The 12,669-nt window shown below is 43.9% G+C and overlaps 1 protein-coding gene across 1 annotated transcript in view; it reads left to right on the top strand.

The window, feature by feature from the left end:
* The window catches only part of JPH1 (junctophilin 1), an 86,946-nt gene that overhangs the window by 60,809 nt on the left and 13,468 nt on the right, over window positions 1-12,669 (top strand). The window contains 1 exon segment of the mRNA XM_029923504.1: window positions 1,636-1,754. Within this exon segment, the coding sequence (XP_029779364.1) occupies window positions 1,636-1,754 (119 nt within the window).

Genomic DNA, 12,669 nt, shown 5'->3' with positions numbered 1-12,669 from the left:
ATGTCACGTGTCCTGCACAGTAGTTTCATTGCCCTCCATGTCCCCTGTGCTGCCCCTCTTCACCCCTCCCCCATTTCTGCCCTGAAGCCGTGGCAGCCGCTGGTCTTACTGGCTCTGTAGTTGTGTCAGTCCATTCATCGTTAAGCCACTACCCAGCTGTTCCTAAGGAAGCGTCATTCAACCCTTTATTCATAAAATGAGCCCCCTGTAAAGACTGTGTGCCAGGCAGCGTTGTCCATACGGAGAATCTAGCAGAGAACCAGAAATGTAAAATCCCAAGCTTGGGAAGCTCACATCCTAGTACATCCAGTCTCCAACCTTCACTAGGTCCTAGCGGAAGAGGAGTGGGGGTCCCCTGAGGACACGGAATGAGAGGAGGCAGTTGGAGAATTTGAGAACAGGACCTCCTGCCAGTGAGCCCCCACCCCCGTCTCAGGTGAGACCCCACCTTCCCCACGTCCAGCCTGCAGCCGGTCCCAGTCGGCCTGCCCTGGCCGCGTCTTCCCCGCTGTGAACTGCTGGGGCACAATACTGTTTCCCAGCGTTTCCTCTCCTGCTGTTTCTGAAATCAGTGCAAGCGCCTCTTTCAAACATTCAGTAAGCTTTTACTACTGGTTATCTACAGCCCTGCCTGGTGCCAGTAAAATCGGATGGAAGGCTACCTGAATTCTAAGAAGTAGATGCCCATGATTATCATCTAAATACTAACTGGACAAGGTCTCCTTTGGAAGGAGATGAACCAGAGTTCCCCATCTTGCCCTCCAAATCCTCTCTTCTTGAGCAGGTGGACATCAGTTCTCCCGTCTTACCATAAGAGGCCCCCCGCCTTCTCTGCCTGGCTGCCTTCTCCCTCACCCTAGTCCTCTGGAAAGAGGAGAGATTTTGTGAGTGAGGATGGGCCAACGGGCAGGTAGAAGATCGAAAGACCTCGTTTCCTCCTCCCCAACTCTGTCTCCTTGTTTTACACAAAAACACTTACTTAAATGGACTCCTTAGAACCTCCTGAGCATATTCTTAAGAGCACATCCCATGCTCTGCTTCTACAGGCTGGTGAGAGCCCATCGCATGCATGTCTCCCCAGCTGCGCATCCAGTGACATCATGTCAGTCGCTTCGGTTGCTCAAGAAGGGAATATTTACATCATGGTAATCAGTGCCGCAGATAAAGAGGCTTACTGCTCTCTCTCCGGAATTACTCCTCCAGCACGCTCCTGGGCAGACCCTTGTCGATCAACTTCTTATTTAGTCCTACCGTAGGAAATTGAATTCACGCACACGGTGTATTCATCAGCTCCAACTCTGCTCTCCGTGGTCTGGGGCGGGGAGACCTGACCCGCCAGCAGGAGTCCGCAGATTTGATCCTGTGAGTTCTGAAAACCGGGCTTTGTGTCAGGCTTTGCAGGACTTGCTCACCCTTTTCATTTCTCTTGGAAGGAGGATGGAGGCAATATGTATGGGTGGCCTCATCCATGTCGTCTTCACTGATCTCTCTCAACAATGTGACCCTAAAACTTGCAGTTGGAGGCATGTGGCCATGATCGCAGCCTTTTTCTTCCCCAGACCACAGACAGCTGCGTGTCCGTGTGTGATTAACAAGGTGCCGCCCTTGCTGACTCGCCCTTTGTGCTCCGTGCAGGACCGCACACGCACGAGCGAAAGCGGACGCCGCCGACCAGGCAGCTCAGGCTGCCCGCCAGGAGTGTGACATCGCAAGAGCTGTGGCCAGGGAGCTGTCGCCGGACTTCTACCAACCAGGTAAGACTGTGGTCCAGTGACGGGGAGTTGGGGGTATTGCCTCCGGTTTCCTTTTTTTTCCCCCCCCTCCTTTAACTTAAAGGTCTGTGCTTCATGAATACCAGCAATACCACAAAGTAGGTACAAAAAGCCCAAAGTATTTAAAGCCTGAGTGTTAGTGCTGGAGACCTGGCTTCTTGCCCAGTCTCTCCCTTCCCGCCTCCCAACTCCCAAGCCATAAACTTGGAGCTAACAGCAGTAAATGAAATGGGAATCTAAAAGCAGCATCTGATTCTAAGAAACGTGTTAGTGTGTTAGTGAGCACTGCAGATGCTGTAACAAATATCCCAAAATCAGAGGCACATATAGTAATACCATTAGCCTTAGTAAGAGATGAGCCAGTAACTACTAAGACTAATTTTTTTTTAAGACACTTGAACTAAAGTTCAAAGGACTGTGGTTAGGTAAGGAAGTAAGCCACTTAAAAACAGATTAATCTGCACAGATTAAGAGGAAAATCCAGGTCATGGTAGAAGAAATTAAAATAACAACCTCAAAAAAAAAAAATCAATCCAGATCATCTACCTCTAGTATGTCTTAAAATAGCAATATACAAATATTTGCAGTAGGTTTAAATAATTAAATCCCTTCCTACTGGTCTCCTAGTAGATTGTTTCTATCCCTTTCTATAATGCTAACCTCTTTTTTATATATGTTTCTTCATTGTTTAAGAACCTACATTTTCCTAGTGATTGAAGTGTCAACAGATTTCTAGATGAAGGGATCAAAATAAATACTCTGTTTCTTAGTATCATAATTTATACTTGGTAAAGAATCTTTCCATGCTGGTTTATGTTAACTCAAGCCGGAAAATAAGCACCCTGGGTGTTCAGTCCATGTTTGGTTCCAATAAAGTCATAGAATCTTGCAGCCCACAGGGCACCATAACAGAATAGCAAGATCTGTACCAAAGCTAGAAACGTGGCTGTAGTAAAGGATGGAGGAATCAGAAGGACGGACATGGTGATTTTTTTTTTTTTCCCTACAAAGAACGGAGGCTGGGTAAAAGGCTGGGTTTGGAAGACCCCGTTTTTCTACGAGAGAGAATGGAAAGGGGCCCAGTCTGGTCGCTGAGTGGCAGAGCTATCAGAGTTTCTGCTATACAAGTTCATCTCTGGGGAGACAGCCACAATAATGGGGGCTTTCTTTCAGGTGCCTCCTTTTTAAACCTCTGGGTGAGATTCCAGTCATTTAATACATACATGTATTTGTAAGAAAAGGGAGCTGTCTGTTCATCGCAGTGACCTCTGCTAGGAATAGTATGTTCTGGTGTGAAATGGACTCACACTTCCCAGGTGCCTAAGTACATCAGTCACTACCCGTTGATGTGAGAGCCACCCAGGAGGGACCGTCCTTTGGCCTCCCCAGTGGCACTGCCATCGGGAAGCAGCTCAGCAGTCACGAGCAAGTGCTGCTTCATGAAGGAGCCCTAGGCTTGAGCTGCTTGGAAAGCAAACAAACTTAGTATTGTCTGTTGTTAATTCTCCTGGGGAACGGCGTCCCTATAGATTTCTATTAGGTGTGACCAAGAGGTAAATGATACTGAAGGTCATCTTAGTTTCCCAGACTAAATGGTTTTAAAAGCCTTTTTAGCACAAAAGCATTTGAGGGGGGAAAAAAATATTGTGGGAAAATGTAATTCCACCCTCGTAGCTAACGTGCCAGTTTCATACACGCAAGTTGTCCGTCAGTAATGAATACGCCACAGCAGCACGAGAGGACAACGGGTCTGTTGGAGACCAGAGCTAACGGGAAGGCCGCAGGCCCCTTTGACCCCTTGCCAGCTCTTCCTTCAACAGCTGGGGAGAAAGCCTTTTCTGTACTAAGCACCATTGATCTTCTCAAGGGAGCATAACTCAAGCTTTCCACTCCACATTTATAGGGGATCAAATCAGACGTTTCTAAAAGGGCTTTCAAGTGCTTTTTTTTAAGTCAGCGGGCTCTTCAGTTTACATATCTCAGGTATAAATATTGCCATTGTTTGAAACACGTTTGTCATACATAGAAGTTGTTGGCCCTGGGGTAAAGGAGGTCTGGTGTAGCTTACATTTTGAACACTTTCTCAGGAGCTGGCAGTATTTTCAGATATTTACCATCTTAGTTAAGTCAAATGCTTTTTAATTCAAAACTGCATTATTCTACAGTTCAGTTAAAAACTAAGGAAAAAATAGAAGCATGCGGGATGGCTTTGCCAGTCAAAGGGTTAAATTCTAAAAATAACAAAAGCACGCACATGGAGGTATGTGAACGTACACGTAGATAATTATGCGTGTGCGTACACAGACACCTAAACTGTCGTGTGTATGAGTGGCGTGGCAGGTCATCCCCAAGAGCTTAGAAGTGAGATTTCTCTGAGAGTTACATTCTAAAATGAGCCTGTGATACGGCACAAAGATATATACAGTGAGCATAAGTAATAGCACAGCTGTGTTATGGCAGGATTTCTTTGTAACCTGATTAAGTGTATTAAAACATCCAAACAATTGGTCATCCAAAGTAGTATAGGCAAAAAAAAAAAAAAAAAAAAAAAAAAAAAAAAGCCACAGAGGCAAAAATTGGCAGTGCCCATCCAAACCCTGTCCAGAGGAGAGAGAAGCTGTGGCCAGTACCTCGGAGTATTGCAGTGGAATTGGCAAGGACGTTTGTGCTGTGGGGAAGGATGCAGGGAAGTGTGGCCAACCGTGTATGGCTGTATTGGCAAGATGGTCCAACTGTGGAATGGACGCAGCAGGCTTGCTCAGCCTGCTGCCTGTAGATACTTGATTTGTCTCACTCGTCCTGTCCTGAGTCCACGTTCACCGTAACCTTCTAATTTCGGTTGAGCTGCTCGTGGAGGTCCACCAGCAGGAACAGCATGCACTGGCGCTACTGGCGCACGTCCCCCGGCCTGTGTCCTGTTTACATTGCTCACCGTGAACTAAAGACTTGACCTGGGGTTATACATCAGGGTGGGGGGTGCTGGTGATGCGATCCTGCCCCAGGGGATGGCTCTACTTCAAAGTGTTGATGGAACTGGGTTTCCCAGCCAGGAAGGCTGGGATGAGACTCTCATGAGCATGACGTGGAGGGAGCATGGTGGGGAAGCTATGTGGTGGTTCTTTGTCCCACTGTTTCCATTTCCTTTCCATCAAGATACTTATTTTTTTTTAATATTTACTTATTTTTGAGAGAGACAGAGTGCAAGTGGGGGAAGGACAGAGAGAGGCAGATACAGAATCCAAAACAGGTGAACCGAATATACAGAAACGAGTAAGCGGTAAGAATAACTAGCTAACTCATGAATTACTAATTTCATGTCAATTAGATCATTCCTTTTCTGTTTTTTTAAATATATATTTTGAGAGAGAGAGAGTAAGAGCACACAAGCAGGGGGAAGGGGAGAGAGACAGGAGAGGGAGAGAACCAAGCAGGCTCTGTGCGGTCAGCACAGAGCCCGACGTGGGGCTTGAACTCATGAACCATGAGATCATGACCTGAGCTGACTTCGGATGCTTAACTGACTGAGCCTCTGGGCGCCCCTGTTTTGGTTTTAATTTCAAGTGATATTAAGATATAAAACTTTTATATTTATCAATTGTGGGAGTGACTGGGCTAAAAAAGACTGAAAAACACCACCCCAGAATGTGGTAAACATATTTCCCCTCCTAAGAGATCACCAGCTCCTTTCCCTAGGCAACATCCTCAGCAACTTTTGCCTTCCTGGTGCATTAATCAGCTTGGCTGCCGCTGTAATAAAGTAACATACCACAGGCTGGGTGGCTAAAGCAATAGACATTTATTTCTCACAGTTCTGGAAGCTGGAAGTACAAGATAACAGTGCCAGTGTGGTTGGGTTCTGGTAGAGAGCCACGGACCTGGCTTATAGATGGCCACCTCCTCCCTCTCCCCTCTCCCCCGTTGCCTTTCCTTGGTACATGCGTATGGAGAGAGAGAGGACTCTAGCGTCTCTTTCTCTTTAATAAGGGCACTGGGGCGCCTGGGTGGCTCAGTCAGTTGAGAATCCCGACTCTTGATTCCAGCTCAGGTCATGATCTCGTGGTTCATGGGGTCGAGCTCCATGCAGACCATGTGGAGCTTGCTGGGAATTCTCTCCCTCTCTTTCTGCCCCTCCCCTGCTCATGCTCTTTCTCTCTCTCTCCTTCTCTCTCTCTCCAAATAAGGAAATAATAATAAGGGCACTGATACTAGTATGAGGGTCTCACCTTCATAACCTAATCTAAACCGATTTACCTCCCAAAAGCCACATCTCCAAGTATGAACACATTGGGTTTGGAGCTTCAGCATATGAACTGGGGGGAGATGCACACTTTCAGTCCATGATAGTGTATATATGAGTGCACGTGCATTCTGTACGTTATTTACAGTAAGAGTGAAGTCTTTAGGCTATTGTGAGCCAGGATTAGCTAAGCTCACATTTCCGGTGAGAATGATAAGTCTGTAGAAGTCAAAGCATATTTTCATTATTTAATGGTCTATGCTTATCATTAATATGTAGTATTTTTGGTTAAGAAAAGGGAAGTATCCTGGAACAGATGACTCCTAAACTCACTTTCCAAAACCCAGAATTTAGAGTAACCTTTTTCATAGCAAAAGGGAAATACAGGGCACCTGGGTGGCTCAGTCAGTTAAGCATCTGACTTTTGATTTTGGTTTGGGTCCCAATCTCATGATTCATGAGTTCAAGCCCCATGTCGGGCTCTGTGATGACAGCACAGAGCCTGCTTGGTTCTCCCGCTCTCCTGTCTCTCTCCCCCTCCCCCTGCCTGTGTGCTCTTCCTCTCTCTCTCAAAATATATATTTCATATATACTTCAAAAAAGGAATGATCTACTAATTGACACGAAATTAATAATTGATGAGTCAGCTGGTTATTCTTCCCACTTACTCATTTCCTCATATTCAGTTCCACAAGCATGTGCTAGGAGCCAGCCCTGCGCAAGGCAGCGGAACGGACATGCCACAGCCTGCAGACAGGAGCGCCAGGCTATGTTCAGAGAGGTGGCAGTGTTTTTACAGATGGGACTCTAAAGTCCTGTAGGAAAAGGGTGTTCTTCCCACACAGAATGTAAAAGTCATCCCACTACCGCTTATATAATCTGTTTAGAATCTTTCGTCGGGTTCTCTGTTACTGATTGGCAGTTTCCATAGAAGATGTCTGATTTCTGTTTAAGACTTCCGACGTTGCCATAAGGCATTTGCTGTCAGCCCTGCCCTTGTAGACATTTGTTCTGGAGAATCGTCATGGCGCTCCTTCTGCACACGGCCAGCCCTCCACGGCTCACCTCTGAAGCACTAGGTGCACACCCTGCTGTTACCATCTGCCGTATCTGTTCAGGGCCTCCATGCCAACGGCAGCAAATAACCCCTCAGTGTTGGTGGACAACATATGCTGAGTGTTGTTTGATGTCGTGTGGCATGTACCCGAGCAGGTGACCTGTATCTGACTGCTTCCTCATATGAATCCCTGGGGGAAAGAGTCCCTCAGAGTTCATAGATACGGTCTGTAAAAATAGATGAAAATGCTTGCTGCAATGACTATCAATGTGCATCATAATTTTGCTCCCTGGCAATATTCTGACTAGCCTTTTTAAAAAAATTTTTAATGTTTATTTTACAAAGACACAGAGCATGAACAAGAGGGAGACAGTATTCAAAACAGGCTCCGGGCTCTGAGCTGTCAGCACAGAGCTTCATGTAGGGCTTGAACTCATAAACCATGAGATCATGACCTGAGCCGAAATTGGACACTTAACCGACTGAGCCACCCAGGCGCCCCCTGACTAGTCTTTTTAATGAACTACTGTGCCTCTTCAATTCTGTGTCACCGGCATGACCCTGCCTGACACACATTACTCCACAGAAAGAGTAGCAAGTATCTTCCAAGAAGATAGTCCAGGAAAAGCCTCTGTCCTCTGCATTATATGTCTCACTCTGGAAAATCTAACTGCGTCTCCCTCTTACCCGGCCTGTCCCCACACGACTACACCGTGTTGGAACTGTTGCCAGCTGGGTGTAACCATGTAAGGTGGACCTGGGTGCATCTCGAGTCTACGTAGTTTTGATTTTTTGCATGCTTTTAAATGGCTGTATCCAGGCACATTAGAATCACCTGGAGCATTTGTTAAACATCAAGATTTCAAGGCTACACTTTCATAGTTATTCCAGGTCTCTGGGAATGCTGCCCGAGTTGCCTCTGATAGGCAGCAAATAGGTAGCCACTGCTTTACAGTACATTTATTTTCTTATCTAGCCATTTATTAATGCACAGTAGAGAATTATTTTTAAGAGGAAAAGTAGGTACTAGAATTTACATCCACCATTCTAGTCATTTTCTTTTTCATTGCGGTGAACTTGACATACAGTGTTTGTGTCAGGCATACCGCACTGATTGATATGACCATCCTATGTATTCTGCCAGTCCTCACCATAAATGTAGTTACTATCTGTTGCCATACAAAGTTATTACAATGTTACTGAAATATTGACTGTATTCCCTGTGCTGTCATTTTCATCCCCTTGATTTATTTACTTTAAAAAAATTGTTTTAATGTTTGTTTATTTTAGAGAGAGAGAGACTGGGCATGAGCGGCAGAGAGAGAGGGAGACACAGAATCCCAAGCAGGCCCCAGGCTCTGAGCTGTCAGCACAGAGCCCGATGCGGGGCTAAGATTCATGAACCATGAGATCATGTTCTGAGCCAAAGTCAGACACCCAACTGACTGAGCCACCAGGTGCCCCCAGTTTTTACCTCATAATTCCCTTCACCTGTTTCACCAACACCCTTTCAATCACCAGTTATTGTATTTATGAATCTATTTCTGTTGTTTTATTTTTTAGATTCCACATATAAGTGAAATCATATGATATTTGTCTTCCTCAATCTGACTTCTCTCACTTAGCAAAATACTCACTAGGTCTATCCATTGTCATCCCAGCTGGCAAACTCTCATTCTTTTTTTATGGCTGAGTAATATTCCTGTGTGTGTGTGTGTGTGTGTGTGTGTGTGTGTGTGTGTGCGCGCGCATGCACATACCACATATTCTTTGTTGATTCATATATAAATAGACACTTGGGTTGCTTCCATATCTTAGCTATTATAAATGCTGCAATAAACATAGGGATGCATATGTCTTTTTGAATTAGTGTTTTTCCCTTTTCTTGCAGTAAATACCCAGCAGTAGAATTACTGTAGTGTATGGTATTTCTATTTTTAATTTTTTAATGAACTGTTTTCCGCAGTGTCTGCACCAATTTACATTTCCACCAACAGTGCATAAGAGTTACTTTTTTTTAGTTTATTTTTATTTATTTTGAGAGAGAATTAGAGAACAAGTGGGGTAGGGGCAGAAAGAGAGGGAGACAGAATCCCAAGCAGACTCTACCATCAGCACAGAGCCCAGTGTGGGGCTCGAACTTTACAAACCATGAGATCATGACCCAAGCCAAAGTCAAGAGTTGGATGCTTAACCAACTAAGCCACCCAGGTACCCCACAAGGATTCCTTTTTCTCCATATCTTTAACATTTATTATTTCTTGTCTTTTTGATACTAGCTAGCTATTCTGACTGGTGTGAGGTGCTATCTCATTGCGGTTTTGATTTGTGTTTCCTGGATGGTTAGTGATATTGAGGATCTTTTCATTTGTCTGTTGGCCATTTATATATCTCTTTGGGAAAATGTGTGTTCAGGTCCTCTGCCCATTCTTTAACCAGATTATTTGGGGGTTTTGGTGTTGAGCTGTCGTCGTTCTTTATATATTTTGGAAATTAACCCCTTATCAGATATATCGTATGGAAATATCTTCTCCCATTCAGTAGGTTGCCTTTTCATTTTGTTGATGATTTCCTTCTCTGTGCAAAAGCTTTTTATTTTGGTGTAGGCCCAATATTTTATTTTTGCCTTTGTTTTCTTTGCCTCACGAGATAGTCTAGAAAATTCTGCTCAGGCCGGTGTCCAAGAGATTACTGCCTGTTTTCATCGTTTCATGGTTTCAGATCTGATGTTTGGGTCTTTAAACCATTTTGAGTGTATTTTTGTGTTTGGCACAGGAAAGTCACCCAGTTTCATTCTTTTGCATGTAGCTGTCCAGTGTCCCCAACACCATTTATTGAACAGACTGTCTTTTCCTTCTTGTATGTTCTTGCCTCCTTTATCCTACACTGACCCTATAAGCATAGGTACAGTTCTGGGCTCTCTGTTCGGTTCCATTGATCTGTGTGTTTCCTGTTGTGCCAATATCATACTGTTTGCTTACTAAATAGCTTTGCAGTATAGCTTAAAATCTGGCATTGTGGTTCCTATGGTGTTTTTGTTCTTTTTCAAGATTGTTTTAGCTATTGGAAGTATTCTGTGGTTCCATACAAATTTAAGGCCTATTCTAGTTCTGTGAAAAATACTGTTGGTATTTTGACAGGGATCTGTAGATTGCTTTGGGTAGTATGGACATTTTAATGATATTAACTCTTCCAGTGTATGAGCATGGAATGTCTTCTCATTGGTGTCATCCTCAGTGTCTTTCATCAGAGTGTCTAGTCTTCAGAGTACACGTCTTCCACCTCCTTGCTTATGTTTATTCCTAGGTATTTTATTCTTTTCGATGCAGTTGTAAACATGGTTCTTGTCTTAATTTCCCTTTCTGCTAGTTCATTATTAGTGTATAGGAACACAACATATTTCTGTGTATTGTGTAACCTGTGACTTAACTGAACTCATTTACTAGTTCTAATAGTTTTTTTGGTGGAGCCCTTAGGATTTTCTTTATATAGTATCATGTTATCTGCAAATAGTGAGAGTTTATTTCTTCCTTACAAATTTGGATAAATCCTAAATTTGTAAGCTGCACTGTTACAGTCTTGATTTTCCAAGTGAAGCACATGGGCTTGGTGACAGCTTTATTTCTTATGGTTCAGTGACTCTGTATCTTTTCCTCACAACTTTAAGAATGTATAAGTGATTGTGTTTGCCAGAGTCCGTTTTCCCTCCGCTCTCTTCTGTATGGCTGTTTAAGGTAAATATTAGCTTTCAGTGTGCCTTCATCTTTAGATTTGCAAAATAACTTTGCTCGCACCCCTTAGATTGAAGACATTAAAAGAACTTTCTAGGACACCTGGGTGGCTCAGTCAGTTGAGCATCTGACTTCAGGTCATGATCTCATGGCTCATGAGTTCAAGCCCCAAATGGGGCTCACTACTATCAGCACAGAGCCTGCTTCAGATCCTTTGCCCCCACCCCCCGCCGCTCCCCCACTCATGCTCTGTCTCTCAAAAATAAACAAAAGTACTTTGTGATTGCCATATTTCAGCAATGCTGTAAAATTGAATAACAGTGAAGTACAAATAAAACCAACCAACTCGACTGAAATTTTGGGTAGAAGGAGTCAGAGAAAAAGTATGTAAGAACACAGTGCATCAGACTCCACCAGGAAGGCAGGACGGGTTTTATAAAAAAAAATAAATCTGCTATGGAATAATGAGGTTTTTCTCCATGAAACACCAGTCTAATTGAACTTACTGGTTTTTTTTAAATAGGGGGAAATCTGTTGGTGAAAGATCATCACTTTCTGGTGCCTCTGCTACTTGTGTCTCTTGGTGGCGGTGCATGCCGGTCACAGCACCAAGACCGAATTCGGAAACAGGAAGATCTCACCTTTTGAGTGATTTGCAGATGCCCCTTTCTCTTTACTCCACTGAGATACCTTTCTCTGGGCCAGGAATTCATACTGTCAAAGAAAATTGCCAAATTTATTATTACTTTTTTTTTATTTTGAGAGAGTGAAGGGGCAGAGAGAGAGGAGAGAGAATCCTAAGCACTATAAGCATGGATCCCCACATGGGGCTTGATCCCACGAACCATGGCCTGAACTGAAATCAAGAGCCAAAAACTTCACTGACTGAGCTACCCAGGCACCCTGAAAATTGCCAGATTTAAAAGAGGTGGCAGCATTTAGGGGAGCTTACCAAGTTTAGAGAGGAAAGCACAATTGGTGACATATGATTTTTATTCTGTTTGGGAGGTTTGCATCCTTCAGACTTCTGGAGGATGGAAAGTGGGACCATAGTGTTTATGTTTTTGCCCCTGAATGTGACCTGTAAGTGTGGGTCCTTGGGAATTGTCATGTCTTGGCTTAAGATATTACGTTATGTGTTGAAATTATATTTTATCTTAAGGATACACAGGAACTGTGTGATTTTAGGTTTTCAACTACTATAGCGATTTTCACATCACCAAAGGGGGATAATCCTGCTTTCTAAGATTTTGGTGAGGCTTTAAATTTTGGAAAATACCTTGTATAAATAGTGCAAAGTCTCCTAACAGGTTACTACTCAGCAGTGCAGGAAGAGCAATTAAAAGTCCAAGTAGACAGTATGTCTTAACGATTAAGGATGATTGTTCTTCAGCTCCTCGGTGAAACCTTTTAGTCTGGGGTGAGGGATGGGAGTGGGGGATGGGAAGGTAAGTGAACAGATGCCAATTTCTGTAAACAAATTTCTGTAAACAAATCCCTGTTTACTCGAGATGATGTTGTCAGCTTCTGCCTGTTTGTAGAGAAAAGGGCCACCTGCACTGTGGGACCTTGACTTCACCTCAGGAGAGGAGAGTGGCTGATGGGTGGGGTGGTGGCCAAAGGACCCATCCATAACAGGAGCCGGTCTCTCTCACTCCCCTTCATCCATCTTGCCCACCCTCCCTCTGGCAACCATTAGCTTGTTCTCCATATTTATGAATCTGTTTGTGCTTTTTGTTGGTTTTGCTTTTTAGATTCCACATATAAGTGAAATCATGTGGTATTTGTCTTTCTTTGACTTATTTCACTTAGCATAGTCCTCTGTAGGTCCATCCATCTTGTCGCAAATGTCAAATATCATCGTTTTCATTG

This window comes from Suricata suricatta, chromosome 15 (assembly GCF_006229205.1).
Source record: "Suricata suricatta isolate VVHF042 chromosome 15, meerkat_22Aug2017_6uvM2_HiC, whole genome shotgun sequence".
Lineage (NCBI taxonomy): Eukaryota > Metazoa > Chordata > Mammalia > Carnivora > Herpestidae > Suricata > Suricata suricatta.
This window is presented reverse-complemented; position numbering and strand designations above follow the sequence as displayed.